At 34.8% G+C, this 26,327-nt stretch overlaps 7 protein-coding genes and 1 long non-coding RNA gene across 13 annotated transcripts; 5 read left to right on the top strand and 3 right to left on the bottom strand.

The window, feature by feature from the left end:
• Positions 1-128: 128 nt before the first annotated feature.
• On the top strand, positions 129-1,457 carry LOC122577865. Its single transcript, XR_006320432.1, has 3 exons — positions 129-198; positions 1,042-1,163; positions 1,316-1,457. It is a non-coding gene; the product is annotated as an uncharacterized LOC122577865 (long non-coding RNA).
• Positions 278-2,405, bottom strand: LOC122577860 (D-beta-hydroxybutyrate dehydrogenase, mitochondrial). Of its 2 annotated transcripts, none has more exons than XM_043749567.1 (6): positions 2,051-2,405; positions 1,723-1,806; positions 1,464-1,638; positions 1,260-1,381; positions 1,069-1,173; positions 278-956 (listed from the first exon to the last, which is right to left on the bottom strand). In XM_043749567.1, the coding sequence occupies exons 1-6, from the start codon at positions 2,264-2,266 to the stop codon at positions 558-560; spliced, it is 1,101 nt and encodes a 366-aa protein (XP_043605502.1). In that variant the 5' UTR covers positions 2,267-2,405; the 3' UTR covers positions 278-557. The 2 variants fall into 2 exon arrangements, with proteins under 2 accessions (XP_043605502.1, XP_043605503.1); XM_043749568.1 differs by having other exon boundaries at positions 1,527-1,638.
• Positions 2,406-2,778: 373 nt separating this feature from the next.
• Positions 2,779-4,365, top strand: LOC122577862 (DNA fragmentation factor subunit alpha-like). The gene is made up of 3 exons (XM_043749571.1): positions 2,779-3,769; positions 3,827-4,142; positions 4,224-4,365. The coding sequence occupies exons 1-3, from the start codon at positions 3,592-3,594 to the stop codon at positions 4,342-4,344; spliced, it is 615 nt and encodes a 204-aa protein (XP_043605506.1). The 5' UTR covers positions 2,779-3,591; the 3' UTR covers positions 4,345-4,365.
• A 1,569-nt stretch (positions 4,366-5,934) lies between these two features.
• Positions 5,935-7,451, bottom strand: LOC122577863. Of its 2 annotated transcripts, none has more exons than XM_043749573.1 (5): positions 7,274-7,451; positions 6,924-7,054; positions 6,751-6,829; positions 6,524-6,646; positions 5,935-6,174 (listed from the first exon to the last, which is right to left on the bottom strand). In XM_043749573.1, the coding sequence occupies exons 2-5, from the start codon at positions 6,993-6,995 to the stop codon at positions 5,948-5,950; spliced, it is 501 nt and encodes a 166-aa protein (XP_043605508.1). In that variant the 5' UTR covers positions 6,996-7,054; positions 7,274-7,451; the 3' UTR covers positions 5,935-5,947. The 2 variants fall into 2 exon arrangements, with proteins under 2 accessions (XP_043605508.1, XP_043605507.1); XM_043749572.1 differs by having other exon boundaries at positions 6,924-7,103; positions 7,274-7,449.
• Positions 7,452-7,547: 96 nt separating this feature from the next.
• On the bottom strand, positions 7,548-11,685 carry LOC122577857 (nuclear exosome regulator NRDE2). The gene is made up of 11 exons (XM_043749559.1): positions 11,544-11,685; positions 11,240-11,446; positions 10,535-11,166; positions 10,101-10,464; positions 9,880-10,026; positions 9,543-9,811; positions 9,093-9,421; positions 8,479-9,019; positions 8,261-8,407; positions 7,998-8,173; positions 7,548-7,922 (listed from the first exon to the last, which is right to left on the bottom strand). Exons 2-11 carry the CDS (start codon positions 11,313-11,315, stop codon positions 7,670-7,672), a joined length of 2,934 nt encoding a protein of 977 aa, XP_043605494.1. The 5' UTR covers positions 11,316-11,446; positions 11,544-11,685; the 3' UTR covers positions 7,548-7,669.
• A 67-nt stretch (positions 11,686-11,752) lies between these two features.
• Positions 11,753-14,670, top strand: LOC122577859 (molybdenum cofactor biosynthesis protein 1). 3 transcript variants are annotated; one of them, XM_043749566.1, is made up of 8 exons: positions 11,753-11,893; positions 12,028-12,145; positions 12,216-12,383; positions 12,453-12,679; positions 12,757-12,981; positions 13,065-13,299; positions 13,430-13,507; positions 13,625-13,766. In XM_043749566.1, the coding sequence occupies exons 1-7, from the start codon at positions 11,804-11,806 to the stop codon at positions 13,483-13,485; spliced, it is 1,119 nt and encodes a 372-aa protein (XP_043605501.1). In that variant the 5' UTR covers positions 11,753-11,803; the 3' UTR covers positions 13,486-13,507; positions 13,625-13,766. The 3 variants fall into 3 exon arrangements, with proteins under 3 accessions (XP_043605501.1, XP_043605499.1, XP_043605500.1); XM_043749564.1 differs by lacking the exon at positions 13,430-13,507 and having other exon boundaries at positions 13,625-14,670; XM_043749565.1 differs by having other exon boundaries at positions 13,430-13,714.
• A 125-nt stretch (positions 14,671-14,795) lies between these two features.
• LOC122577861 (hemicentin-2-like) lies at positions 14,796-19,916 on the top strand. 2 transcript variants are annotated; one of them, XR_006320431.1, is made up of 6 exons: positions 14,796-15,608; positions 16,070-16,230; positions 17,313-17,523; positions 18,162-18,312; positions 18,545-18,901; positions 19,358-19,453. XR_006320431.1 is itself a non-coding variant. In XM_043749570.1 (6 exons), the coding sequence occupies exons 1-6, from the start codon at positions 15,521-15,523 to the stop codon at positions 19,456-19,458; spliced, it is 861 nt and encodes a 286-aa protein (XP_043605505.1). In that variant the 5' UTR covers positions 14,796-15,520; the 3' UTR covers positions 19,459-19,916. The 2 variants fall into 2 exon arrangements, 1 of the variants encoding a protein (XP_043605505.1); XM_043749570.1 differs by having other exon boundaries at positions 18,545-18,693; positions 19,358-19,916.
• Positions 19,917-24,023: 4,107 nt separating this feature from the next.
• LOC122574098 (dynein light chain Tctex-type protein 2B-like) lies at positions 24,024-25,316 on the top strand. The gene is made up of 4 exons (XM_043741252.1): positions 24,024-24,131; positions 24,208-24,300; positions 24,423-24,619; positions 25,151-25,316. Exons 1-4 carry the CDS (start codon positions 24,024-24,026, stop codon positions 25,314-25,316), a joined length of 564 nt encoding a protein of 187 aa, XP_043597187.1.
• Positions 25,317-26,327: the final 1,011 nt, after the last annotated feature.

Raw genomic sequence — 26,327 nt, 5'->3', positions numbered from 1 at the left:
TTTGATTTTCTTAAATTTTGCGTAACAATATCTTTGTTTCGCGGAAATATTTTTACCGACATTATGAAATATGGAACCGTTAAAACTACTAGCGCAATCTGTCTTGTGTGTAGTGCAGTACGTGTGAAAAATTATGCTACAAAAATGTTGACAAGGATGGCAGTTTAATAAAGAGTTATAAGTTTAATGATTTAGAAAGTGAGTGCTGGAAAGAAGGAAAATGATTACTTGATTATAATTTTTTTATAACATTTCAATATTTCTATATTTTCTACAGTTCGTTCTTTACGGAAGTTTCTTTATTTAAAATTACATTGTTGATTACAGATTTTGTTATAATTTATATACCACATAGTTTAATAAACGGTATTGATGTTTCTTTTCCATTTCTTATTTTAACAAAGAGTAACGTATACGTTGAAGATTTATTTGGGTTTGTATAAAGTGACAAAATGTGACTAGTATCATGTCATAAACAACTATGACTATTAGGCAGAGGTTATTAAATTTGAACATTGCATTCTTTGTTCCCGATCATGTAGATCTTCGCATTTCTTTCAATTTACATACAATATATCATAAACTGGTTTTGGAAGATAATCACTGCATAATGCTTGTATTCTTTCTTTACGTGATACTGGTGTGTATCTTCTCATTGGAAAAGTTTTCATTACTCCATCTGTCAAAGCTCTAGTTACTGGTGTTAAATCTACGTCTGTCTCTTGTGTGTATTTTTCAAGAGCCAACATTTCTTTTTGGAATAATTCTTGACCATATTCTTTACGGGTTTGAGGATCCAATTGAGTCCACATGTCTCTAGCTTGTTCCAGCAAGGCACTATTATTTTTTAACCAAGCATTTCCAGATACATATTCACTAGTTTCGACAATAACTACATCCACTCCCCATCTTCTCATTTCTAATCTAAGACAAGCTCCCCAAGCTTCAACTGCAGCCTAATACACACACACACACACATATACACACATATAAATAATATATGTTACATATATATTTTGTTGATGTTATATTTAAATATAGATTATTGATACTTTTAAAATGATCTACCTTAACTGCACAATAAATGCCTCGGACAGGACTTGGAATACGAGCTAGGAGACTGCTAACTATGACAACACGTCCTTTTGATCGTCTAATCAAAGGTAAAAAGACCTTTAAATAAAAATTATTATTTTATTCATGGAGATTAGCTTATTAATTATTGCAATATATAATTGTTCATAATATATTAATATCACCTGAGTTAATCTAGCAAGACCAATGAAATTAATATCTATACTACGTTTTAATACAGAAGGAGGTACCCATTCGCATTCACCTAATGTCACCCAAGCAGCAGCATGTATTAATGCCCATAAACCTATTGTAAGATATTTACGATTGTCAAATATATATTATAAATAATAAGTTTTATATATCTATAAAAGGATATAAATTTGAACCTGGTGCACCATCTGGTAAGTTTTCATTTACATAAAGAAATGTCGAATGAATATCATGCTCACTAGTAATGTCTAATTGCAATATATGTAATCTACCAGAAGCTTCCTGTTTTAATTTTTGCATTGTCTCTTCATTCTCAACTTTTGCACTAAATCCAGCAAATACTGTAAACCCCTTTAGAAATAAATTCTGTATATATAGAACACAGTAGAAATGAATAATAACAATCGTAACAAGAATACGTAGAAATTATCTTACCAGTTCATCTAATTGTTTACTTAAAGTGTATCCAACTCTTGAATCACAACCTGTAATAAGAACTGCTTTTCCTGCGGCAGTTACCTGTAGGAAATATATTTTTGTACCATTATATGCTTATATATTAACATTGTAGAATATAATCTCTAGCTCTCTCTCTCACACACACACACACACGCGCGCGCGCGCGCGCGCGTGCGTGTTACTTATATTAAAATTCAGAAGTAAATATTAATATAATATTAAATGTGCGAAATGTAAGCGATATAGTCTGTACTTATGCTTTGTAATCTTATGGATTAATAAACACATGTTTTTAATGACTCACCTTTAAGTTATGATAAAATAGTGTAGATCCTATAGATATTACCAACAATAAGAGAAAAAGCACAAAACTAGATGTTTGTGATATACTCAATGTATTTAATATAGTTGCTAAAATGACTGCAATTGCATGTGAGAATGCAATTGGAAGGAGACATCTTTCTGCTAATTCCCATGTTTGGCTATCATCTGGTTCTTTGCTTCCACTTGGTAAAGGCATTTCTAATTTAACTTCAATAATATTTTAAAGAAATTTAATTGATTACATTCAGATGAGACTTGTGGCTCAACTAAGAGCCCTAACTGGGCTAACTCTGTTCTAACTTTAAACTTAAAGCAGTATCTAGTCTCATTGATCTAAATTTAACTGCAGTGCTGTGTCTTAGGTTCACAGATCCTAGTAAAATTACATATTTTATCTGAAATGTAATTATATTCTGTTGAATCAGACACAAATACTTTATATATATTTTGGAATAAATTTTATCTGCATAATTATGCATTTCATATATTTTTATAACTCTTATGCATGATATATTGCTTTTCTTTCTAGAAATATCATATTTATTTACGTGTATAAATATATATAAAAAAATTTATATTTCTTTAAATCACATTTAATTTTTAATGCGAAATGAATAATAATAATAATAATATGTTATTCAAGAAAACTATTTCTTTGTTAATTTCTAGTCATTCATACATTTAAAATAATTCCTCCTTAAATGTATAACTTTATATATAATAAAGAATAAAATAAAAATAAAGAAATAAATATAAAAAATAAATAATAAATCGATTTATGCTCTTTCATTGAAATATATTACATTGCATTATCAATGAGAATATTACGATGTTGTAATGTAAACAATTCATTTAGCGATAATAAAAAAATGAATACCAGAGTGGGGTAGGTTATTGATTTCTGTGTGGGTGCCATATTGGGAGGGAATACCATGGTGGGTGTCTCTTGGACATACCATACGCAGTAGTCTACAGAGAATATAAATAGGAGGGGTAGTTGCACCATTGACCCAGTGTTGAGTTGACATACGGTCAGTTCAGTCACTCGGACGGAATTCATCTTACGCCTTTCAAGTTTTATATATCTGTGTATGTGAATTGCTAATAACCGTAATAAAAGCCCTTGTAAAATCAACAATCCAATGCAATCCAAAACACTGCCCTTTCTTACTTATCTTCCAATTTTACAAATTTACACCCAAATCATCGGCATGTATCCAGTGTTTTAAGTATTCTGCAAACGTTTTTCTAATAAAAAATTTAATAAACATTGGTGACACCCATTAATCGAGTGAATGCGTATCTCGTGTTACGATTTCATTTGAAGATAATTGGTTGCATTGATAAACCAATGTGCAACGATAATCAGGCCTTAGAAGTGGTCAATTTTTTCGAAGGAAGTCAACTTTTGATGACATAAATTTCATGCATTCGATCGACATTTGATCGAACAAAGAAAGTACAAAACCAAACAAACTTATTTGTGAGCAGTTTTCAGATTGTTCTTTTATTTAAAGCAATATGTCAGAAACAGCGGGAATTTCGCAAGGATTGGGAAATCCTTACAAAATTGTCGATCATACTCGAGAAAAACGAAAGGGAATCACTGCTTCTTCTTTAAAAGAATTAACCAGTATTGCTAGAAACCGCTTGTCTTTACCTTTGGATGCAGAACTAACAATTGTCCTAGAACAAGATGGTAAGGAAACATCTTTATTGCTAATCGTATAAATTTTTAATACTGTTTTTATGCTAGGCACTGAGGTAGATGATGAAGAATATTTTGCAACATTAGAAAGGAATACTAGTTTAATGGTTCTATATGGAGATCAAAAGTGGGTGGCAGCAGGAAGCAGTAAAGCTGCTTCTCGTTACATTGTTGTTGACGATGTAGATAATATAGAAGGTGGACAAAGAAGAGAGGAAATTAGAAGGCGTCGACCACCAATAGAGGCTTTAGTCTCATCATTGCACGGTGACCCATCGCATATATCATTGCTTGATGGACATAATTTAGAATTGCTCAGTGATATGGATCCAGATAGTGTGGCTGATATAGTGTCTGGCAATATGTAAGTATATTTAAAAATTAATTCAAGATATTATGAAATGTAATATAATATAATAACATTTAATTTTGTAATTCATTTCAGAATTTTCCTTGAGCAATTAAAAGAAGCTTCAGGCAGATTCTTAGCTGAAAAACGGCAAGCACAAGGATCCCTGGATGTTCTTCAGATGTGTGCAAGTGGTGGAGAGATAGAGCGAGCGTAGGCCATGTGGGGGGTGGGCGCCCTCACATTGGCTAATATGTATCGAGTGCGACGTCGCATATTTTATAAAGGTCGCCAACTACAACAAACTTTGATCCTTTTCTGGAATTGAGCCCATCACATTTATAGCGTGAAAGTTTTCTACGCTATCTATTACCATCATATTGTTCATGAAAACTGAATGTTTACATTGTCAATGAAAATTTGAGATTCTTCTATGCAACATTTTAGAAGATGTAATGGCGAAGAAACATGTATAGGAACTATTGAGTTCCTATTTTCGACGGGTAGTCAAAACTTATTTCTGGGATATTTGCAAGTATTTACTAAATATGTGAACATTTAAATTTATTAGCAAAAAAGAAATATATGGAAAGTTGATGCTTGTCCACGCTATAAGTTAATACCGTAATAATGCATAGTTTTATATTTTGTTAATAGTAACTTGTTTTCTTAATTTTTTAATTTTATATAGGTTTATAGTATATATATGCCTTTCTAGTGTTATATATTTTGTAGAATATGACATAAGGAATTGCTTTAATGCAAAATGAGGTCTTAAAATACACATGCATAGTTAAACACATGCAATTTAGCCATTAAATAATCTGAATGTACTACATAAACAAAAGCTATATAGAAATATCATGTCAAAGAAAACATTCCGTCACGATGTTGTCATATCAGTATTAGCAAAAAGACGACATGTTTGGTTTATGAACTTTTGTATGTAGATATATTATACCAAGGTTTAGTTCAACGAAGATTGATGAAATGTTTAAGACTGAATTTATAGAGAAAGAATGCATCCCCATTATAATCATCAATTCATTGTACACTAAATTTAGCGTGGTAATAGGAAAAACCAATATCAGCTCTTTGATACCAAAGTTATGCATTTGATAAGAAAAACTGCAGAAAAAAAAAAGAAAATGTGCAGGTGTTTCTGAAAAGATTATGCATACGCAAAATATTATTGTATCAAAATAATATTTGTCATTATATCTATACTTGTTACAAAGATGAAACCTACTTTGTGACACTCAAAGATATGTTATTCAACATTTATATAGTGATATTTATTTTAAATCTTAAGAAAGAAAAGTTTAATGCTTATGTTTATTCTTTGCAGAAACACTGTAAACAGAACATCGTGACATTCTTTGATATATACCTTAACATCTGTATACTACAAAATAATGTTTACATTTACTGTCATTTGGATATTTAAAGTGCAACGATCAGCATAGACATATTAATAATTAATAGCATCCAAATGTGTCAGTAATTATAAATTTGTTCTGTAATTTCTAATGGTATTTCTTTATGAGATATTGAACAAAGTAATATTTTACCTAAATTTTAAGACGTATTAGAAAATAGTTGATATATTTAATAGAACTGCCAATTAAAGAAAACAATTGATGCTCAATAATGACCTACTCACCATGTCCTTTAAAAATACTGATTTTTTAATACTGATAATTAACACATTATACTAAGGCAATATTGCTATTATTATTGTTATTATTATTATTATTATATTCTCATGTCCATTACATATTTGAATAACAATTATATATAACAAGATATATTTACATAAATTAGGTTTTAATAGAGGATATAAAATTTCCATCTATGAGTTGATGTAATGCATTGGATGTATCCCTCACTCGATTGCCGGCACTACGTAATTGAGACACAGCCTCTTGAAGAGTAAGTTCACTCCTTAGCAATTGCTTATTAACAGTTGATAATTCCTGAGTGGCATTACCAATTGTTCCATCAACCATTTGTATAAGGTCTTTATCCAATGTTTCATTGCATTCATCTATTTTATTATGAAATGTCAATTGAAGTATTAAACATTTTTTCTTGAGTAAATTAGATATTGTATATTATTTATATGTATAAAATACTCAGAAATAAATGTTCTAAATAATTAAACTTCTAGCTGAAACAAAGTAAGCTTGAGTCTAATAAAAATTTACATTATTCTGATGATTATGTTATTACAGATTTTTCTGCATTAAAATTATTATATAATATTTTAGTAATAGCAATGCATATTGTATTACAGCAGTATTAATAAAATGATATTGACAAAAATTACTTTGACTTTTTATATTGACTAATTGACTAATTATATTGACTTTTTTTTAATTAATATTTAGACTTACGTAATTTTTTATGAAGCAGACTATTATATTTTATAGAACATTTTTTTGATTTTGGTATTTTCACTTCTGGCATACATGTCATAGCATCAACTGCTCCACTAATACTACTTATACTTGTTACATCTAATAAATATTAAATAAGATTAGATTATAAAAAATGCTACTATACAACGAGTTTATTGTTTATATTATAAATATCTTTTGTATTGTCGAATACAAAATCCTACCATCATCAGATTCTGGAGCTTCGCCGGAAATAATCGTACCACAATAATTAGAAGCTCTTATGAAAGGAAATCCCATACCCTGTATAGAATATCATAATTCATATCTTCCTCTTTTTTTATAATACATAATAGATACTTTATATGTGATGATGTATAATGTAAAAATAACATACAGTGACAATGCTTGCAGAGTCATCATCAGATTCTGGTGCTTCACCCGAAACAACAACAGCTTTCAAATCCATATTGTGTATGAAGAAATAAATTCAGTTTTTGAACAAAAGTTCTTTGATGCTTTTATATACTATGAAATTTTATGAATAAATAAAGAATCTCAAAATAATTGATTGACACTAAAAAGATTATAAAATGACAAATCAAACATTTTATATTTTGAATTTCAGCTTTTTCTGAATGATTAATTGACAAAATGAGAGAAATTTTATATTTGTGAATAGCACTGATAAAATAACATATAATTATTATTACAATGACAATTACTTTAACCTAAATTTTTACTCACGATTGCAATACTCGAATAAATTGTATTATTAATTGTATCTATTAATTACTATTCTGTATTATATTACATCTTTGCTATATTGTATGGGAATAATCATCATAAAACCATTAATATTTATTTATCACTTATGTATTTCCCAATGAACTTATAACCACAATCTAATATCATTTCAACATATGTATACGATTATGTTTTGGTATGCCTTTAGTAAGTGTTGTAAATTGATACTATGTATAATTATACAATTTATATCTTTCACAAAATTAATAATGTATATTTTTTTATAGAATTTTTATTTTTTCGTATATATATATATATATATACACATTATAAAGAAACATTATTTACATAAATGATTAACTAAGTATAAAATATTTACATATCTATACATTAACATTAACCGCGTAAGACGTCCAATTCTTCTGGGGTGACATGCATTCTCAATTCTTTTTCTCGTATTACGTCTTGAACTTGCGTAAGAATTTGAGGTGCAACCTCGGCTGCATCAATGTAAATGCTTCTAGCCCAAGGACATAATGCAACACTTTCATGGTATACTTCTTCTCCCTTTTTTTCACACAGATTATATTCCCTAAGAAGAAGCATATATAATCTCCATAACAGGGGGCAATTTTTAGTTGCTGGTATCCTGTAAATGAAATATTTGTTTTTAATTTTTTTAAATGCTATATAACAAATTGACATAGATTATTTAGGGACATACCTTGCAAGTGTTTGATGAAAATATAGTAATTTATTAATTGCTGCGTTCATACTAACATAATCTTTAAGCTCTTGTAAAGAATGAATACGTTTCCGACTTGCTAAACACATAGCAAATGCTTTCCATAATTGGAGCTCTGTCACGCGACTGTTGCTTTTCCAAAGAGGCAATTCACTCTGTCAAATAAATATTGCAATTAAAATATTTTGTGCCATAATTTAAAAATTATTTTTTATTATTATGTATTTTTTTATTATGTATACCTCGATACATGCAAATACTGAAAGGGCAAAAAAGTTATTTGGATATAATTTTATCATATCATCTACTTCTGACTTTAGGAGATTTTTATGTTGGATCCGTTTGTAATGTAGCTGCAAAAGTGCTATTTGACTTTCCCGTAATATTTCCTGAAATATAAAATACGTTAAATATATAATACAATCTGTATTATAAAAAACAAAGAAATGAGGTTTAATACCTGTAAAGAATGGCTGTCTTTGTAATGATTTATACAGCTTCTAAACATGCTAGTTATTCTATTAATATCGGAATCTCGTACATATAGCAAATACGCATAGCAAACAATTGTATCACATTTGATGTTTGGTAAAAAATATATATTTTCTTCATTTTCTGAAGGAACTTCTTGTAAAAAATTTTGTATGCAATTTTCTAAATATTGTTCCACTTGTAGCAATTGGTTTCCGTTTGTTACGGGTATTATTTGTCTCATAATATTTAATATCTGTGCTCTATGTGTTTCCTTATATGTTTCTGAATTAAGTAAAGTTTCAATAAATGTCCGATACAAACTTAGAAGTGCTGATTTTTCTTCAGGATTATGAATTTCAGAAGGACATGCACTTTGAGATTGAATGGCTGTCTGCAAAACATTTACGCAATTATCAAATTTTCCTATTTCTTTTTCTATCAATGCATATTCCCTATAAAAATGTAAATTATTCCTATTTTCGTCCTTTTTCAAGAATTCCTTTAATATTGTTTTTAATTTCTTTCGTCTGTAAAATATATATAAATACATAAGTCTTCGAATTTTTCTACTTATATAAAATAATATGAGATAAATCTTACTTGTTATCATGTTTTAATAGATCATCTTTTTGAAGAAAAATGAGCAATCTTTCAAATCTTAACCACCAAACATATATACTTGTACGTTGCAGAGGAGGTAAATTTTCAGCGATTGTAAAAAATATATCGCGTATAAAATCCAAATATGATTCTTGTGCAGGGTGAAACGTAAGGTACTGAGGACCTGACGTTAAACGTCCTTCAAGTATGCCCTTTAATAGTTCCCTTCTTTCATTACAACCAGTCATTTCACCTACCATAGGATAAAAAAATGGAAGCAACACTTCTGAGGTTTCTACACCCCAATCAAGTTCTTCTAATGTTAACATCTGAAAATAAGCAAAGTATATAACAAGTACTATTGGAACATCAATAAAACAATATATATCAAATATTTTAATGTGGGAAATCAATTACTGATTGGTCCGCGTTGTATATATACAGACATACTTTTAACATATAGTTCCGAGTAGGTAATAGTGGTACTTTAAGTAAAAGTAATGTATGAATCGCCATTCGAAAACTCAAATTTCTTGAAAGTATTGGATGAACAAAATCTGCGACATCGTCGGGTAAAACAAGTCTTCGAGAATCGCCAACTAAGTCTAATTCACTTCTACTGACGCTAATCCAATGGCAATTCTCTCTTAATGATTCTGTTCTTTGCCATAATTGATTGAGTGGTAATCTTGACATCAATATTACTTCCTCCATTCCAACTGTAATTGGATAACGTTAATAAATATACAAGAAATAAATAATATCTTTTTACTAATTAGTAACTCACTTAATTTCTTCTCATCTATTGTTTTTTTAAAGGATAGACTGTCTTTATCTAAGCTAAGATTCAGAATAAGATTCAAACGTATCGTTTCCCACATTTGTTCCCAAAGTCCAGTATGTCGTAAAAACGTTAGACACCAGTACAATATTTCTATTCATAATAAGTTAGGCATTATCATTTTACTCAGTATATTAGAAAAGTAAAATAATTTACTTTTTACATACGTAATAATCGTTCGTCATATACTCGAGGATTTGTTCTAGCTTTTTGCTTTAAAATACAAAAACATTTTGAATATAAATCTAAAACTTTTGGTACTGTACATATTGCTACTGAAGCTTGTGTAGTCATAATAAATTCTTGCCATAGAATAATATTTCCTGTATCTTTGTTAACTAGGACTTCAAGTTGCTTTGAAAATTCATCAGCAGGCAAAAGTTCTCCCATGAAAGATAACTTCAATTTTAATAAATCTGTACATTCTATGTTTTTTTCCAAAGCTTTTTCAACTATAGACAATTTTTTTAATGTTGTTACTCTATGAACATCCTTTGCAGCTTGATATTGTTGAAAATATCCTAATGTATCCTGCAAATGTGAAATAAAATATTTATGTAAGAAGTCTTAATAATTCTTAGTACATACAAATATAATATACCTGAAATCCTATATATTCAATCCATAATTGAATATCATTTGGATCATTTGTCAATTTTTCATTATATTCTTTAGTTTTAGCTTTCTGCAGTTCTTCTAACTTAATGTACCATGTAGGAGTAGATTGCTCTTCTTTTGATGAATTAGTAATAGATTCTTTTCTGATAATAGTATCTTTCTTTTTATTTTTTTCTATATAATCAATGTTTTTTACATAATATCTTTCATAACTATCTTTTTTTGATTTTTTATAAGGAACAAAACCAAGGGAATTTATTTTAATATCATAATACGGTTTGATACTAGAGTAAAGTGTATTTATACTATTATTTCCCTTGTCTCTGTACTTATCTTCAAAATACACATTTTCTACATCTTTCTCATATTCATGTTCTCCATATGCATATTTATTTTTATCCTTTTTCTTTTTCTTTATATGTTTAGATGTTCTTCTTTCTCCAGATATAGGCTTCTGATTCTTTAAAGCAGTAGTATGTATAGTTTCTTGCTTATGTAAATAAGAAGATTCATTTGTAGTTTCATCCGAAGATTCAGAAGAAAAGTTGACAAGATTGTTAGATGAAATTTGTTCTAAGTAACTGGAATTGTATAACCAACTAGTTGTCTCATTTTCTATAATTAAAAATAACTATCATATTATAACCAATTTTATAATTGACATTGATATATAAAGTATTTAATTAACCTTTTGTAAAATTCTTCGATTCATCGGATATCGAAGATTTATTCGATTCACTTGAATAAGCTGGAAATAAAGACATGTCCCCTGAAATTTATTCCACTAATAGCTTCGATAACATTTCATTCCTTGCTAGGTTACACGTACCGTATAACTGATTATGTACAAACTAGTCTGACACTAAACTGTCAAACTTCGTATGTGTGAGAGATTCTAGAAAATATATGCAATGGTTATATAAAGTGTACCATGATTGGTTGAAATGAACAAAGGCGGCAAAGTAATTCGAATCATATCGTAGGATTAATACTTGTTATCACGATGATAGATTTCGTCAAATTGAATGCTATCGATGATGTTTCCTACTGTTCCGAGGATAAATACTTGCATAGCTAGAACATATAACATAGTTCTAATGAAATCACCAAAGAGATAACGTGAATACGTCGCCCATCTTGGAATTTCTGGAATTATATAATTTTTTTATTCCTTATGTAGAAAATTAAAATATTTTCTACTAAACATAGAGGTTATAGATCATTGTACTTTTTGAGAAGATATATTTCTTAAATGTTTCGTAAAATTAATACTGTGAAATCAATCCTCGGTGCTGTGTATTCATCCACTGAAACATTTGTGTCATCTAATGTTTCACGTAGAGTGAGTATGTTTTTATTTGTGAAAGAAACATATTTGTTCATGGATAGTACATATATATTTCAGATTATTGCGTTATATTATAGGAAATGAAATGGTGAAAAAATTGCATCACTATATTTCCAATTTTATTATAGGTGCAGCGATTTAGAGAATTGTTAAATAAAACAGATAACAATGATATACTCACAGACTCATTTGGAAGACGTCATACATATTTACGTATTTCTATTACTGAGCGTTGTAATCTTCGATGTGAGTATTCATCAAATCATATTCACTGCTTTAATTGAAATGTTTTTATGAAATGTTACATTTATTACAGGCTTATATTGTATGCCGGCAGAAGGAGTTAAGTTGACAAAAAATGATGGTATTTTAAAAACAGATGAAATAATTAAAGTAGCTGAATTATTTGTAAATGAAGGTGTAAATAAGATACGTTTAACTGGTGGTGAACCAACTGTTAGGAAAGACATTGTGGATATTATTGGTAAATATTCTTACATTCAATATTTATCACATATTGAACTTTCTTGTTGAGTAAAAATAATTATTACAGCTGGATTAAAACAATTGCCTAATCTAAAACAAGTTGCAATTACTACTAATGGATTGACATTAACGCGCCAGTTACCATCACTTCAACAAGCTGGATTAGATGCAATAAATATTTCATTAGATACTTTAAGAGAAAATCGTTTTGAACAATTTACACGTCGGAAGGGATGGTCTAGAGTTATGACTGCAATTGATCTTGCTATTCAATTAGGTTACAATCCAGTAAAGGTGAGAAAGAATTAGACAAAAGTTTGTATCTATTTATTATTAAAGCTATATAAAAATTTATATAAAATAAATCATAGATAAATTGTGTGGTAATGAAAGGTTCTAATGATGATGAGATAATTGATTTTGTTAATCTAACAAAAGATCGTCCGATTGATGTACGTTTTATTGAGTATATGCCTTTCCAAGGTAACGAGTGGAAAGAGAATAAAATGATATCTTTCAAGGCCATGAAAGATCTTATTAGAGATACATATCCTGATTTGCAACGTCTTCCAAATGAGTACAATGATACATCTAAAGTGTGTAATTTAAAAGATTATATAAGTTCATTGTTTAATTTATATATCTGTTGGTAAAAGCATAATTTATCTTTTTGTAATAGGCATACTTTGTACCTGGATTTAAAGGACAAGTTGGATTTATTACATCAATGAGTGACCATTTTTGTAACTCGTGTAATCGGTTAAGAATAACAGCAGATGGAAATTTAAAAGTCTGTTTATTTGAGGGAAAAGGGGAAGTATCTCTTCGAGATGCGTTACGTAGCGGAGCGTCTAACGATGTTTTAAAAGAAATGATTGGAGAAGCAGTATGGCGTAAAAAGAAGCAACATGCAGGTATTAAGTTTTATCTTTGATCCACATGATTGATGTAGGATTAAATGATGAAAGATTATCTTGTCATAAAATATTAATCTAGGTGTAAAGCGATAACGTTTATATGTTTTCGACAATGTATGTGTTTCAGGAATGTTGAATCTATCCCGCATGGAAAACAGGCCAATGATTCTGATTGGGGGTTAATCTATTATTACGGGAATTTTAAGTTAATATAAAATAATGTATCGATGCTATTCGCACAAACGTTATCGCTCAATGTTTTTGCTATTAATAATGCAGTATCGAAACTACCATACGTTTAATTTTACATTTGTACTTACAGTTACAAAGAAATATGTACACCTGAGAAGATATAAAAATTTACAAAATAACATACCGCGACAGTATTTAATGGATTACGCGAGACTACAGTTTAAAAATGGTACAAATGCAAGAGTATTTTCGTCTCTGTCGCATGTGGATCAAAGTGGCAAAGCAAGTATGGTAGACGTTGGTTCGAAAAACGAAACTAAACGCATCGCAATAGCAAGAGGAATTGTACAAGTTAATTCAACAATAAGCAAATTGATAGCTGAAAATAATGTAAAAAAAGGCGATGTATTGTCCGTAGCACAATTAGCGGGTATCATGGCAGCAAAACGTACTTCTGATTTAATACCATTATGTCATCCACTTCCGTTATCTTATGCAAATGTACTGTTGCGTTTAAACGAAGAATTACATTGCATAGAGATCACAGCGGAAGTTAGGTGTACTGGTAAAACTGGTGTAGAGATGGAAGCTTTAACAGCTGTGAGTATTGCGGCTTTAACGATTTATGATATGTGCAAATACGCGGCTTCTCCGAAATCGATGAAAATATCCGATATCGAATTGGTTTCAAAGACTGGTGGTACAAAAGGTGATTTCTTTAGGAATTAGATTTCTATAGTGTATCTTGAATATACATAATACGTGTATATAAAATTTTATTCTGCTCGATAGTATGTTGTCACTGAACTATTGGATATTTTTATACGTTTATATTCTATTAGTAAAGGAGTGTCGTTATGATATGTAAATTTTATCATGTTTTCTATTATAAAAAGTTTATTCTAGTATGTAAGTATATACGTACCTGTTAATGTAAAAAATAAGAAAATTCAGACTATATTTTATTACCTAATATGTACGTAATATTTGTGTTGACTGAAAATCATATGGTATTCCTTTTTCTTTATTGGAAGAATTTAAAATGTATCTTTATACATGTATGTATATAATTATCTTTCATGTTGACATTTGCACATTGAACGGTCGGTGCCTGTATTTCTGTTAAACAATTGTTAAATAACTGAAGTGTGATATATTATTTTTAATCCTATAAAATAATTTTGATTCAATATTATATCCCTTGTACTCCTGCATTTTTAAGGACTTTCTAGGATATGCGATTTTTAAACGTATTTAATTTTGGTAAAAGCTAAACTCTTCTTATAATTAAAGGATAAATAGACGTTTTAGATAGAGATTATAAGAATGGATCGAGTTGTTGGCGCAATCGCAAATATCGGGAGCATCGCGAGGCGCCACTGCACCCTGATTTTAGCTTTTTCGTTTGCTCGAGCAGGAGCAGCTTTCAGTATTTGGAACGCTATCGAAGCGCGCTGTTCTTGAAGCTGTTCCGTTGTTGAATCTCCGATGATCGAGCGTGGAAAAGTAGCCAAGCTAACAAGTTTTCTTTACGTTTTTCATTTTGCATTGTTTCTTGAATAAAGACAACGATATTAAACGTCGCGCCTTTTTCTATGAATAAACCCACTGTTATCATCGAGACAAGAAGTTTATTTTAAACTTATTTAAGATTATCTTCTCATTGAGAATACCTGCAGCTCTTTTTCTTCTTTTCTCTTCTTTGATCGAGATCTTTGTTACCTTAACTATTTAGATTATAAAATCATTAAAGAAACATATAAGATTACAGTCATCGTTATCTTGTGACGGAATTGAAGCATTTATGAATTATGTGGGTGAAAATTTAGTTCGTTTATTACTTGCAAGAAGTAAAAGCGTCGGTTACATGACTACCTCGAAGGAATTCTTCAGGAGATGGAGGACGAAGAATTGTAATGATCGAGTGATGACCGACAGATCATCGATGGTTCTTGGAGACTCGTTAAAACTTTAGGGAAACAGGAAGAGCGACGGATGAAGATGAAAGAGTCTCGTACGTAAAAAAATGGCACCGTTCCATGGCATGGCCCTTATATTGCTTGGAATCGGATACCTGTTACACGCAGAACCGCCTTCCGGTCACCGGAACTTAGGTACAATTAGTCTCAGTGTACAATTTAAAAGAAACAGAAATCTTCGTTGATCGCAGATTGCTGTGAATCAATAGTAATAATTAATATGATCGATGATAGATTTGACAAATTAAAGAATTATTATGATCATTAATATTTTCATTCAATTTTTACAATCTCTTTTTCATTAGAATCATAACGTAATTATGTGCGTTACAATCAACGAGGCAACGAAGGATACTTTATTGGTAAAAAAAAATCAACGAAAAGATGATTCTTTGATTATTCGGCATTTAACAGTTTTTCTTGATGAAAAGAATTGCCTGTGGGATTTATTAAGCAAATACGTTTCAGTATGTAAAAATTGGCTAGCGTCAGATGCTTTAATCTTCGGGTCGTTTCATTTAAAAAGCTGGATATAGAAGTTCGTAAACGAAAGGGCAAAGCTTTCCGATGGTTCAAGCGTGATACCTGAATTTTAGCGGTGCAACGATTCGATGGGGAAAAGCCCGATAAAGGGGAACGCTCGCAACGAGGAACGAAGAGGACGTATTTTTATAAAGACTCATCCCAAAAAGTGACCACCGTTGTTGGACAAACTGTTGTGCTGTTGTGTCGTGTTAAGAACTTGGGGAACAGAACCGTGAGTTTCACGTTTCTTTCAATAGTAGTGTCACATTGCACGCTTCGCAATTACGTTAGAAACTTTAGAAATAATAGCGAATCAAATTCGAAGATAACAACGTTACTTCGCGAATAAACGTTTAGTTGGATTTTCACGAGATTACGTTCCTCTATTTACACACCGTACGATATACTTTTGTTCGAAGCTCTAAGAAAGAAAGAAAGTAACAAAATTCTTTCTTTCATATGTTTCAATGGAAATCAATCAAAATTAATCGAATATTTAGAAGAAACTCAAATAGAATTAAATTATAATTTTCATTTCGACTCGTAATAATTAGTAGATTATTGCAAGAACGATGTTACTGCTACTTTGCGAATTAGGATCACGTGCTATTTGCAATTACGCCGAGATAGTCGAAACTATATTTCCGTATATACTCGGAACGTAGGATGTACTAGAAATTTAGGATACGATGCTCCGGTAAATATTTAAGTTACAAGAGCCGTTTAAGATCGTATACCGTAGAAATTCCAGTAATCGTAAATCGCGAGGAGCAACATGCAAGGAGCAATATATGAAATTCTCGATTGAAATCTTTTAAATGGATCAAGATGAAAAGAGAGAATATTTAAATGTTTAACCGGTTAATTAATGGAAGATGGTATCGTAGTTTTGGAATGTACGTTAACTGGAATGTAAAGTGACGCTTTCGCGCAACGTGTTCTTGAATTTACGAATGCTCTCCTAATTTCCTTGGTTAATGGATAAACGATTAGCGCGTTCCGGTATAAATGCTTTTCTCTTCAAGCTTCTTTTTGCGCTACAACCATTTACCTACTTCTTATCGCGAAAAATTCTTTCTTTCTCCAAGCGATCTTAGCTCGTTTATATCGCCTTTGAACGCAGTCAGTTAACTTTCCAATAACGAATTTGTCAGATCGTATTGAAACGCGAGGGAAACAGGAAGCGTAACTCGACAGCGTGGAACGTGACGACGTGTATATTTCACGGGGGTGGAGGCATGTAAAAGGGATTCAATATCACGGCTAGTTAACGGCCAGCAAAATATTCCATATCTCATTCGGTATTTGTCCCAGGTGTCATGGATTCGAAAAAGGGACTTACACATCTTAACATCCATGTCAGTGACTTATACGAGCGACGCAAGATTTACGATAGTCGGCAATCCGGAGCGCGACGACTGGAATCTGCGAATAGATTACGTGCAACCACGGGATGCCGGCATTTACGAGTGTCAAGTTAATACAGAACCCAAGATATATAGAGCGGTTACTTTGAAAGTTTTGGGTGAGTTTCTGTCGCTTCTTCGGACCCCCTTACTCAATATCCATGCTAGACGCTTAGGTTCATTTTCCGCGGAAAACGTTCTATCTGGGACGAGCTGTTCGTCCGTTCGTTCGTTCGTTCGTTCGTTTGGCGTTCGTTTGGCGAGCAGAAAATTTAACACTCGGTCACGGTTTCGTTGAGAGAAACTTTTCACGGGATCAGAGACACGGAAGCCGCCTACTTTGCGTAATCTTGTACAGCTTGAATCGCATTTTCACAAGGCCGTGTTCTAATTAACGTTTAAATCTCTCTCTCCGGTAACAAATATCGCCTCCTTTAAAGCGTTCAGTGTCGTCGCGCGAGCACGGCTATCCAACCTTTTGCTTCGACTTCTAGCTATCCTACTTATCGACTAAAATAACGGCACAGCTATGAATAAATTTTACTTACTCGCGAGTATCTTTTATTCATTGATTCTTTATTCATGTACGTTATCCGGTCCGGACTTTCGGTTAAGTCTTGTCGTGAATTTCTAAAGCAGGATCTCCGCTCCGGATCTATACACAAACTCACCGACCAGCGAACCCCTTAATTTGTCATGCGTCAAACAGTTGGTCGACTCGTATTTTCCGCTCCTCTTCATCGTCTTGATATATTAGATGTTCAGGCAAAGATCACGGGGCCCGAAGAGGTTTACGTGAAGAGGGGCAGCACGATCAGCTTGACCTGTATCGTGGACGTGCAAGATATTCCTCCGAGTAACGTGACTTGGTACCATGCCGGTGCGGTGATCGATTTCGATGGTCCAAGGTGCGTACCATCTTAATATCAACTTTCGTTTATTCCTCTTTGGTGTCTGTCGAGCGCGATTAAAGAGAGAAAATAGGAAATAAAGGCGGCTGTAATTGCACGATCGCCTCGATTACGTGGCGAATCGAGTCGGTGGTAGCTGCGAAAGCACACATCGGTCAAAACACGAGACAGCATCGATATTAGATCGGTTATCGGAATTCGTGTGTAATAACGTCTTTACCTTTGGCAGGGGTGGCGTTTCCCTGGAAACGGAGAAAGGTAAGAACGGGACCACTAGCAAGCTGCTAATAACGCGTGCTCAGCTCGATGACAGCGGGAATTACACGTGCGTCTCGAGCAAAGTTGCTCCGGCAAATGTGATGGTTCACGTGTTGAACGGTGAGGATAAAATATATAAAATACGCTCGATTAGATCTCGAAGGGGAGGCCTCTCCTCGGGATAAACAAAAATACCTGCTTCGTTCCATCAAGCCCTCGAGATTCCGTTGAAGCATCAAAGCATCGTCGACGTACTTTAAGAACATTTTACGAAAGGCCCTTATCGAAAGGTCTACCGGAGGAAATTTCACCGAAGTACTTTCGACCGGTTCGTTGCATGCAAAAGTTCGCGAATGAACGAATAGTTAGGCGGTAAACGAAAGCAAGAATGCGAATATGAACAAGGATAAACGTGGATAAAGGAAAGGAAAGTGGAAAAGGAAAGAGCGCTCGTGTTAAGGAGAAATTTACGAATCCTATGTCGTTTAAAGGACGTGTAATTCCTTGAACGGCGTCGGATGGCGATTGTTGTAACTCACGTAACTCGTTACAGTTTTCTCGTTAGCCGGTAACGAACAAATCGGAAACGCAGGGGAATCGCGCTTGACGAAAAAATAATCGCGAATTGAAATTAAACTAGCAGCTACTCTCGTTATGTAAATTTCATTTGCCGGTGAAATTTTCGAAATTTCCACGAAATTTTCTCTCCTTCCTCCCGGTGTCCTAGTTCTACGCGATGGATCGTTACGACAGATCAAACTCGGTGAACGGACTTTCTTTCTAGGTGAACATCCTGCGGCGATGCAGCACGGCGGTACCGGGAACATCAACAGGAGAGTGATTTTATTCAGCCTGGTCCTACTGGTGGACACGATATTTCGGTGAGCGAGCTCTTCTCCGTCTGCCGCTCTTTTGTCTGTCAAGACGTCGCCACGTCGCGTCCCGTCGACCATATCCCCGACTTTCGTTGGACGACACACATCGAGAGAAGAGGTCCCGGGTCCTGTGATTTACGAGCTTCGACGTTTATCGCGCGAACTGAATTTTCTATGAATCGAGAACCCACCGAACCTCGACTCCGAAATATTATATCATCGAGAGATGACTCGTTACGTTGCGCGTCGTGCTGCGAATTTCCTAACTCGTTCGCTGCGCTCCAACACCTTATCGATGTGCACCGAACTCTGTCCTCACGCCTGACTGTAACATTCCTGTAGAATAATAAATACTTCGCGATTCGTATGATTACGATTTAAAAAAAAAAAAAAAAAAAAAGAAAAGAAAAAGAGAAACAGAACAAACGAACGATTTGTTAATAGGCACAATATATCTGTTAATCAACACTGGTTCGTTTCGATTATTCTAGCGATCTGTCGGCGAGTTAAATCGAACCTGTGTCGCCTACCGATCGCTCTTATTTTTCATCCTTCACGAACGAATGGAAAGAGAATGGCAACGACAGGATGGTTTTTGAAGTTTTAAGTTAATTTCCGTGTAACGTTAACGCATCGACGTGGTCCGGTCGATTAACCGGCTTATCGGTATTAAATCCGGACCACGTTTTCCGATAATGGAAGGGACAGTTCTGAAGTCCAGCTATGCGTACTGTGCCCATGCACACGTCCCTCGGGGAGACACTGCGAACGCTCACCGGTCTCATTTTATGCAAATCACACAGAAGCATCCGTTAGGTAGCTGCCGCGAAATGGAGACGAGAACACATTGCCAATGTAAATTCATGGGAAGCCGATGCTCTTGTCTCTTCGCCTGCGGTGCGTGCTCCTCTCTGACCACGATCGCCGGAATTTCCGAGTAGAAATTGCCGTTACCACGGATACCGGAAACGTCGCCCGTCTCCTTTTAACCTTACGCCTCCAACTCCAACATCTTGTATAAGATTAACGACTCGTCGATTGTCGCCTCGTACGGATTCCCTTCGACGCTGGCCGAGCTTCTCCACGCTCCAACAGGTAAGATCCTTCGATCGAAACGTTTCTTTTCTTTCTTTGTAATATGATAAATCACGAGAGCAAGATACGATAAGTATCTATATATTCGTTGACTTTCTCATCTTAATTTTAATTCGCGATTAATCGAGAGAATTTTGACGATGACGAGCCGATGAGCTAAGAAAATGAAAGTCTTTTGAAAAAAAGCTGTCAAGTCGAGGAAGTTTCGATGATCAAAGGTGTAATCGCTATGTTATTTGTGAATTTTCAAGAGAATTCGAAACGTGCAAAGTCGCAGTTCGATTTGTTCGTAATTTTACAATCAAGAAATCCTCTGATCGAGAATAGAAATAGGTAATATCCGAATAATTTCGAGCGTAAGTATCATTTTTTTCTTTTACTTAGCGTGATGGATTGCGCAGAGGATGCAGGAACCAACGAAGAGCGCTTCGTTTAACCGTTTGGTGCAGATTCCACTTGCGATTATTAAGACAAATAACTTCGCTCCGTAATCCCTCTCGCCTTTTATCTTATTTACAGAAGCATTTAAATCCGCGTATAACGGTCTCTTCGTTCGGGCTGAAAATCTCGCGCGAATGTGTATAAAGTGACGGAGAATGCGTTTTTACATTCCTTTCTCTTCAAGCGTTGTAAAAAAGTCAAAACTGAATCAGGCCGAACAAAGGAGATTAACGGATGGTACGTTTCTATTTAACGCTAGAACTACCAGAATGGCCGGATAAGCAATTTTCTATTATTACTATTTATTGCTCCGTCCATACTGCGTAGTGTGTGGATCTAACAATTGCGCTGGAGCGGACAGCTTAAATCTTAAACCTTGAGGCAAATTGTAAGTAAGTATTACTCTATCTTACTGTCAAGTTAAACCGATTTAATATCTTTCCTAGCAATTTTATCGGCACATAGCGTTTCCTCGAGGTTGCGAATCATTTTCGACAGAGTATACGGAAAAAGTCCTATTCAAAGTGATCGATCGATAATTGGTCATAGCAATTTTATGAATTTATAACGGTGCATTGTTGGGATTTTTATAAAGATCAAGTATATTGTCGTATCATTTATCGTTTGATAGATTTTTCATTTTAATTTCATTGATATCGAACGAGTCTTATATTTTAATCGTCAATAAGTTTAGCGATAATCGGCCGCCGTTTAAATTATGCGCGAACGAAACGGCAACTCGAAGCGATCGATGGTCGTTTGACTATCAGCTACGTGGAACAATGCTGCGCGTGCAATTTTGTGATAGCACTCTTTCGCTTTGCACGCGGACAAATGTTCGGAGCTCGACTTTCCTTCGATCGATCGTAAATTCTCGCGAAACGATTCGTTTAGCATTTACTTTAAACTACGAACTTGAACACGTTCGAGACTAAATCTAGGAAACGTTTGTCAAACGAACGATATTTTCATCCGCGCGTCTCACGAATTCCACGTTTAACGAGAATTCGAATGTCGTTTGTTATGGAAAAGTTAAGTCCCGTGCAGATTTAGAGCGGCACCTGTAAGGTCGGTAGACGACCGGAGTTTTAGTAAATTTGTTATACGAGAAGGTAGTTGTACAAGTCTACGGGCAACTTTCTTCCTACGGTATCTAACGACTTGCCAGCTCCAAGTTAATGAGCTCGAACAAGGCGACCGTAATTTTCAGAGCACTCTGTGCCACTTTGTTCTGGCTCGTCGGCAGCATTACGAATTACCAATCGATGAAAGTATCTTAGCAATTAACACTCTGTGAGATTCAACGGGCCAGGCAGAGCCTGGAAACTTGCAAGTTACGTTTACAGTTAGCAAGTTACAGTAGAAAATCGATAAGAACCGGTCGCAAGGCGGTTGTTCGTCCGTTTCCTTATTCTTAGATTCTTTTCCCATTGTAGAGAATCCTATAGTTTTCATTGCGAATAGGATCAGTAATGGGTGTCACGTAATCCGCGAGAATGCAAGTTGAATTATACGAGGAATGCACTGTACACGTAAATATCGACGGTTTTATCGAGAGAAGACTCGCGCGTGTCTCGAACTCTTATAACCCACGGCCCATCTCCCTTATTCCCGAGAACTCGCAATAAAGCCGGCTGGCATAAATCAACTATGAATTTTATCGATGAAAAATCGAAGTTCACGGCTCCTTCTACCATTTATTCGCGTACCGCGTTGCATTCGAATCGACAGGTTTGCCTTTAAGAAAGATAAGGCGCCTGCCGATGCTCCTGCATTCTCGGCTTTCTTTCCTATCGTTTATCTTCCGAATATTCAATACTTTTACGATTAATAGCCATGCATCCACCATACCTGTAACGACTTCTCCATGTTTCCGACATAAAACTCTACCACTGAGAAGAGTTCTTCGAGTTCCGACGCCCAGTCGCTGATCGGCTTAATTTCGGCTTTCTTGTCCGGAGATTCGTGCGTTTTTTATCCAAAAATTACGTTTGTCACACGCCGTAGTAACTCTTGCTACGTCAGAAGGCTTCTCGCCAGCCGATTTACCGACGCTTTCGTTGTTGTTAATTTCCGAACACGTTGATATTGTTCTAGCATAAATAAGCGGACGGGTCGAAGTTGAGAGAAACTGAATGTTCCTGGGGTTAAGATCGCGAGCAACGATAGCGATAATGCACCCGTATATTACACGAGCAGGTAAGAAAATCGAACGGACGAGGAACAGATAGATACGATTTTCTCTTTCTACTTTGATTCGTCTTCTCGATAATACCCCTCTAAAGAGCACAGGACGAAGAAAATTGAAATAAAATATAAGTAGACGCGAATTTGCCCGAGACTTTCTTTCAAGATTTTCTTCCTTACTAAGCTTCTTATATTCGATATAAATTAAGAGTCGCAGTGCGTTGTTTGCTTTGTGCGAGGCTCCTGGCTACAATACGAACGCTCTGTATCTTCATCTTATTGTTTCAGTCTCTCGACCGAGCGAGATCGAGCTACGTTGAAACGTGAATTGCACCGAGTCGTGGGAAATTGAATTTAGACTTTGTATCGAGTCCAGCTATAGGAAATTGTATTTGCGGCAGAATATCCGCGATATAGCGAGGTCCTAAATTAAAGCATCGAGCAGCTGCACCGATTGATGTCATGTCATCCAGGGTCGTACAAAGACTCGTGCTTCATCTAACAGCACTCAATTAAAATCTCGTATCGTTAGTTACGTTTTCGAATTTCTATCGATTCGTTCGTGGAAACGTTGAGGACCACCAACTTCGTCGATATTCATTATTACGATCCATCTTTTAATTCATTACCTGCGAAATTTCTATCTTTTATTTTTCAGACTCTATTCGTTGTTCGAGATAAAGCTCGTGAAACGCTGGTAACTTTCTTTTTAAACTCGCCCTAATATTTGCTTTCTTCGATGTAAGCCTGTACCGCGATATAGATTCAACTTCATTCCCGCGAACGTTCTTTTGTTCGATTCGCGTCCAGACGACTTTCGAACGTCGTCCTTTTTAATTATATTTTTGGATAATGAATCAGCAATACAGCAAAAATGCCGAAGTTCATGGGTCGAAGTTTCGGCCTTCAAATCCGAATCTAGCAAAGATCGACAAACTGAGACAAGTACAATTCAACGAGGTAAAACAATAGGTGGACTAATAAGAAACTAGTAAGAATAAGGTTAATGGTAAATCGTTTAAAAACATCGATGCAGATGCAAGACAAGAAGAGGTTGTCGATGAGGTTTTCCGCTTTGCTGAATTCGGCAAGTCGCGTGTTCTATCATAAACGTGGAGATCGATTGAAGGTACGTTAAAGTAATGTATGGAAAACACATGTGGACAGACGCAGTGGTTTAAAAACGAACGATCACGGTCTAATTAACCACGATTTGGTGGCACAACTTGGTGGATCGATCGAACAATGCAGGTTCCCAGGTATCAAAACACTTATCGGCTCAGCTCATTTAACCCTTTCGATGTCGAAGTGGTCGATAAACTGGTGATGGAGACGATGGAGAGTAAATTATCGCCGGTGACGGCATATCATCCAAATCACATGGCGAAATTGTGCTTGGAGATTGGATCGGATTTGCAAAACGCACTATGCAAAAAGGATTACGATAGGTAATAATGCTCGACACGTTTACGTTGCTCGCAATAAACGCGGAACGTTCGCGATGCCAACAAATTTCAAACGGGCTTACCTCGTAGGTTCGCTCGTAAATTCTTTCGTAACAGCTGCTGTCGCTAAAAAATCGTTTCTCTTGCTTTTAATTCGAGATTCGACGCTCGAGAGCCGCACAGACAGTGGAATAACCCGGGGTTGAAAGTAACGATCTCACTTCAGCATACTGGATTTTGTAGAAGCTGTTAGAGTTAGGAAACGAATCTTCATACCAGCAGTTTAAACGTTTATCTGATATTATTGGAAATGCTATCGTAATCGTTGGTTTACGCTTTGACCTGGCAGTGCAACTACGATCGTATTTCTCGAAATATCTCATTTCTTGATTTCGCCTCTTGTTATCTTCGACCCTGGTGTATCCTACAGTCGTATCTTTATTGAGAGCGCAAAGTTCTAACTTCTAGAAAGCATCATCATCTATCCTTTGTATTATTTATCTGTATCGTAACATTTATTCTTCTTGTTAAAAGGTATAAATTAGTGACGCAGGTGACCATAGTCCAACGTCTCGATCAAAGCGTACACACGGCGTTTCAGAGCCTCTGGGACGTGGAGCGAGACAATTACTCCTATTATGTTTTCGAAAACAACCACATTTACGCATGGTGTTGCGTGTTCGGCCTGTATTACGAGTGAAATTCATCGTCCCGGTTAAATCTCGTTCTGTTACGCGCGGACGCGCGCTCGCGATATTCCCGATATTCGTTGCAATTCCAAACTAATGCTCGCTGCTTCCTTTTTTTTCTTTTTTTTTTTGCGACCCGCTTGCTCGCTAGATATCGGTGCAATATCGTTGCATAATGAACGGGGATGTATATCGCGACGTTTACGAGGATTCACGCAGCGCGGGCGCGGACTGTTAAATTTATCGGATTTTTCGCGATCGCGCGTCTGACCGGATGAATCCTTTTTTTATTGGTGAAATAAAAAATTATCGCAAAGCAATTGGCGAGAATGGACGTCGTGAAATAATTTCGGTAACTGTGTCCGATCCGAGAATACAGACAGTTAATCTGATCCTCCGTAAACCGGCAAGGGTTGGATTAAATTGTTCGTAAAGGATGGTTGGAAAAAGGTCTCGATCGATTATGAAGTAACCATACAGTATTAATATTTATTAGTTTCGCAACTCCGCCCCTTCCTCCTTTCTGCCCTTCCACCTGTCCTGTTCGCTTTTTCAAGGTGATTTATCGAGGAACTTTCGGCCGGCTCGTCTACTCTCCGTCGGAATAATAGCCAGCGATTTAAAGTTTCGGAAACATGTCCGACATTTTTATAGATATTCACGGACTTATTGGAACATTGCGGCCAACCGATCTCAGTCCGATCTACGTTCTACAAGGAAACAAGTAACGACGAAACCTTTGGTCGAAGGTTTTCCTGCTTGAAAATTCGTAACGTGAATTCGCGTTCAATTTCGTACTGGAAGCCAATCGTTGCACGAATATTCGTTTACCTGGAAGCGATAATTAATAGTCGAGCAATTTTTACAGCCGATTAGAAGTGAGGAAAATACGTTTGAACGCGTTTGCCTCAGCCTGAGGATCCATCGCGTGAACGAAACATCCCAGTAATATTTTCCGTGTCGTTGTTTAGCGATGTTTGAGTCGAATGGTGGCCTCTTTCGTACGGCCATGGACGAAGAAA

The sequence above is a fragment of the Bombus pyrosoma genome, linkage group LG2 (genome assembly GCF_014825855.1).
Source record: "Bombus pyrosoma isolate SC7728 linkage group LG2, ASM1482585v1, whole genome shotgun sequence".
In the NCBI taxonomy this organism is placed as follows: Eukaryota; Metazoa; Arthropoda; class Insecta; order Hymenoptera; family Apidae; genus Bombus; species Bombus pyrosoma.
This window is presented reverse-complemented; position numbering and strand designations above follow the sequence as displayed.

Excerpts from the sequence above, each read along its gene's own strand:
- LOC122577860 (XM_043749567.1), bottom strand. The coding sequence starts at position 2,266 with ATGCCTTTACCAAGTGGAAGCAAAGAACCAGATGATAGCCAAACATGG. Across the intron at positions 1,639-1,722 it reads GTAAACAATTAGATGAACTG|GGGTTTACAGTATTTGCTGG; the intron begins GTAAGATAATTT and ends TTATTTCTAAAG. Across the intron at positions 1,174-1,259 it reads GTCTTGCTAGATTAACTCAG|GTCTTTTTACCTTTGATTAG; the intron begins GTGATATTAATA and ends TTTTATTTAAAG.
- LOC122574098 (XM_043741252.1), top strand. The coding sequence starts at position 24,024 with ATGAATCAGCAATACAGCAAAAATGCCGAAGTTCATGGGTCGAAGTTT. Across the intron at positions 24,301-24,422 it reads AACGTGGAGATCGATTGAAG|GTTCCCAGGTATCAAAACAC; the intron begins GTACGTTAAAGT and ends CGAACAATGCAG. Across the intron at positions 24,620-25,150 it reads TGCAAAAAGGATTACGATAG|GTATAAATTAGTGACGCAGG; the intron begins GTAATAATGCTC and ends TCTTGTTAAAAG.
- LOC122577859 (XM_043749564.1), top strand. The coding sequence starts at position 11,804 with ATGTTTCGTAAAATTAATACTGTGAAATCAATCCTCGGTGCTGTGTAT. Across the intron at positions 12,680-12,756 it reads TAGGTTACAATCCAGTAAAG|ATAAATTGTGTGGTAATGAA; the intron begins GTGAGAAAGAAT and ends AATAAATCATAG. Across the intron at positions 13,300-13,624 it reads TAAAAAGAAGCAACATGCAG|TTACAAAGAAATATGTACAC; the intron begins GTATTAAGTTTT and ends TTGTACTTACAG.
- LOC122577863 (XM_043749573.1), bottom strand. The coding sequence starts at position 6,995 with ATGGATTTGAAAGCTGTTGTTGTTTCGGGTGAAGCACCAGAATCTGAT. Across the intron at positions 6,830-6,923 it reads ACTCTGCAAGCATTGTCACT|GGTATGGGATTTCCTTTCAT; the intron begins GTATGTTATTTT and ends TATTCTATACAG. Across the intron at positions 6,175-6,523 it reads TCTGCTTCATAAAAAATTAC|ATGAATGCAATGAAACATTG; the intron begins GTAAGTCTAAAT and ends ATAATAAAATAG.
- LOC122577861 (XM_043749570.1), top strand. The coding sequence starts at position 15,521 with ATGGCACCGTTCCATGGCATGGCCCTTATATTGCTTGGAATCGGATAC. Across the intron at positions 15,609-16,069 it reads TTCCGGTCACCGGAACTTAG|CGGTGCAACGATTCGATGGG; the intron begins GTACAATTAGTC and ends CCTGAATTTTAG. Across the intron at positions 18,694-19,357 it reads GATGGTTCACGTGTTGAACG|GTGAACATCCTGCGGCGATG; the intron begins GTGAGGATAAAA and ends CTTTCTTTCTAG.
- LOC122577857 (XM_043749559.1), bottom strand. The coding sequence starts at position 11,315 with ATGTCTTTATTTCCAGCTTATTCAAGTGAATCGAATAAATCTTCGATA. Across the intron at positions 9,020-9,092 it reads CTATTAAAACATGATAACAA|ACGAAAGAAATTAAAAACAA; the intron begins GTAAGATTTATC and ends TATATTTTACAG. Across the intron at positions 7,923-7,997 it reads TTTCATCAAACACTTGCAAG|GATACCAGCAACTAAAAATT; the intron begins GTATGTCCCTAA and ends TTTCATTTACAG.
- LOC122577862 (XM_043749571.1), top strand. The coding sequence starts at position 3,592 with ATGTCAGAAACAGCGGGAATTTCGCAAGGATTGGGAAATCCTTACAAA. Across the intron at positions 3,770-3,826 it reads AATTGTCCTAGAACAAGATG|GCACTGAGGTAGATGATGAA; the intron begins GTAAGGAAACAT and ends TTTTTATGCTAG. Across the intron at positions 4,143-4,223 it reads GATATAGTGTCTGGCAATAT|AATTTTCCTTGAGCAATTAA; the intron begins GTAAGTATATTT and ends AATTCATTTCAG.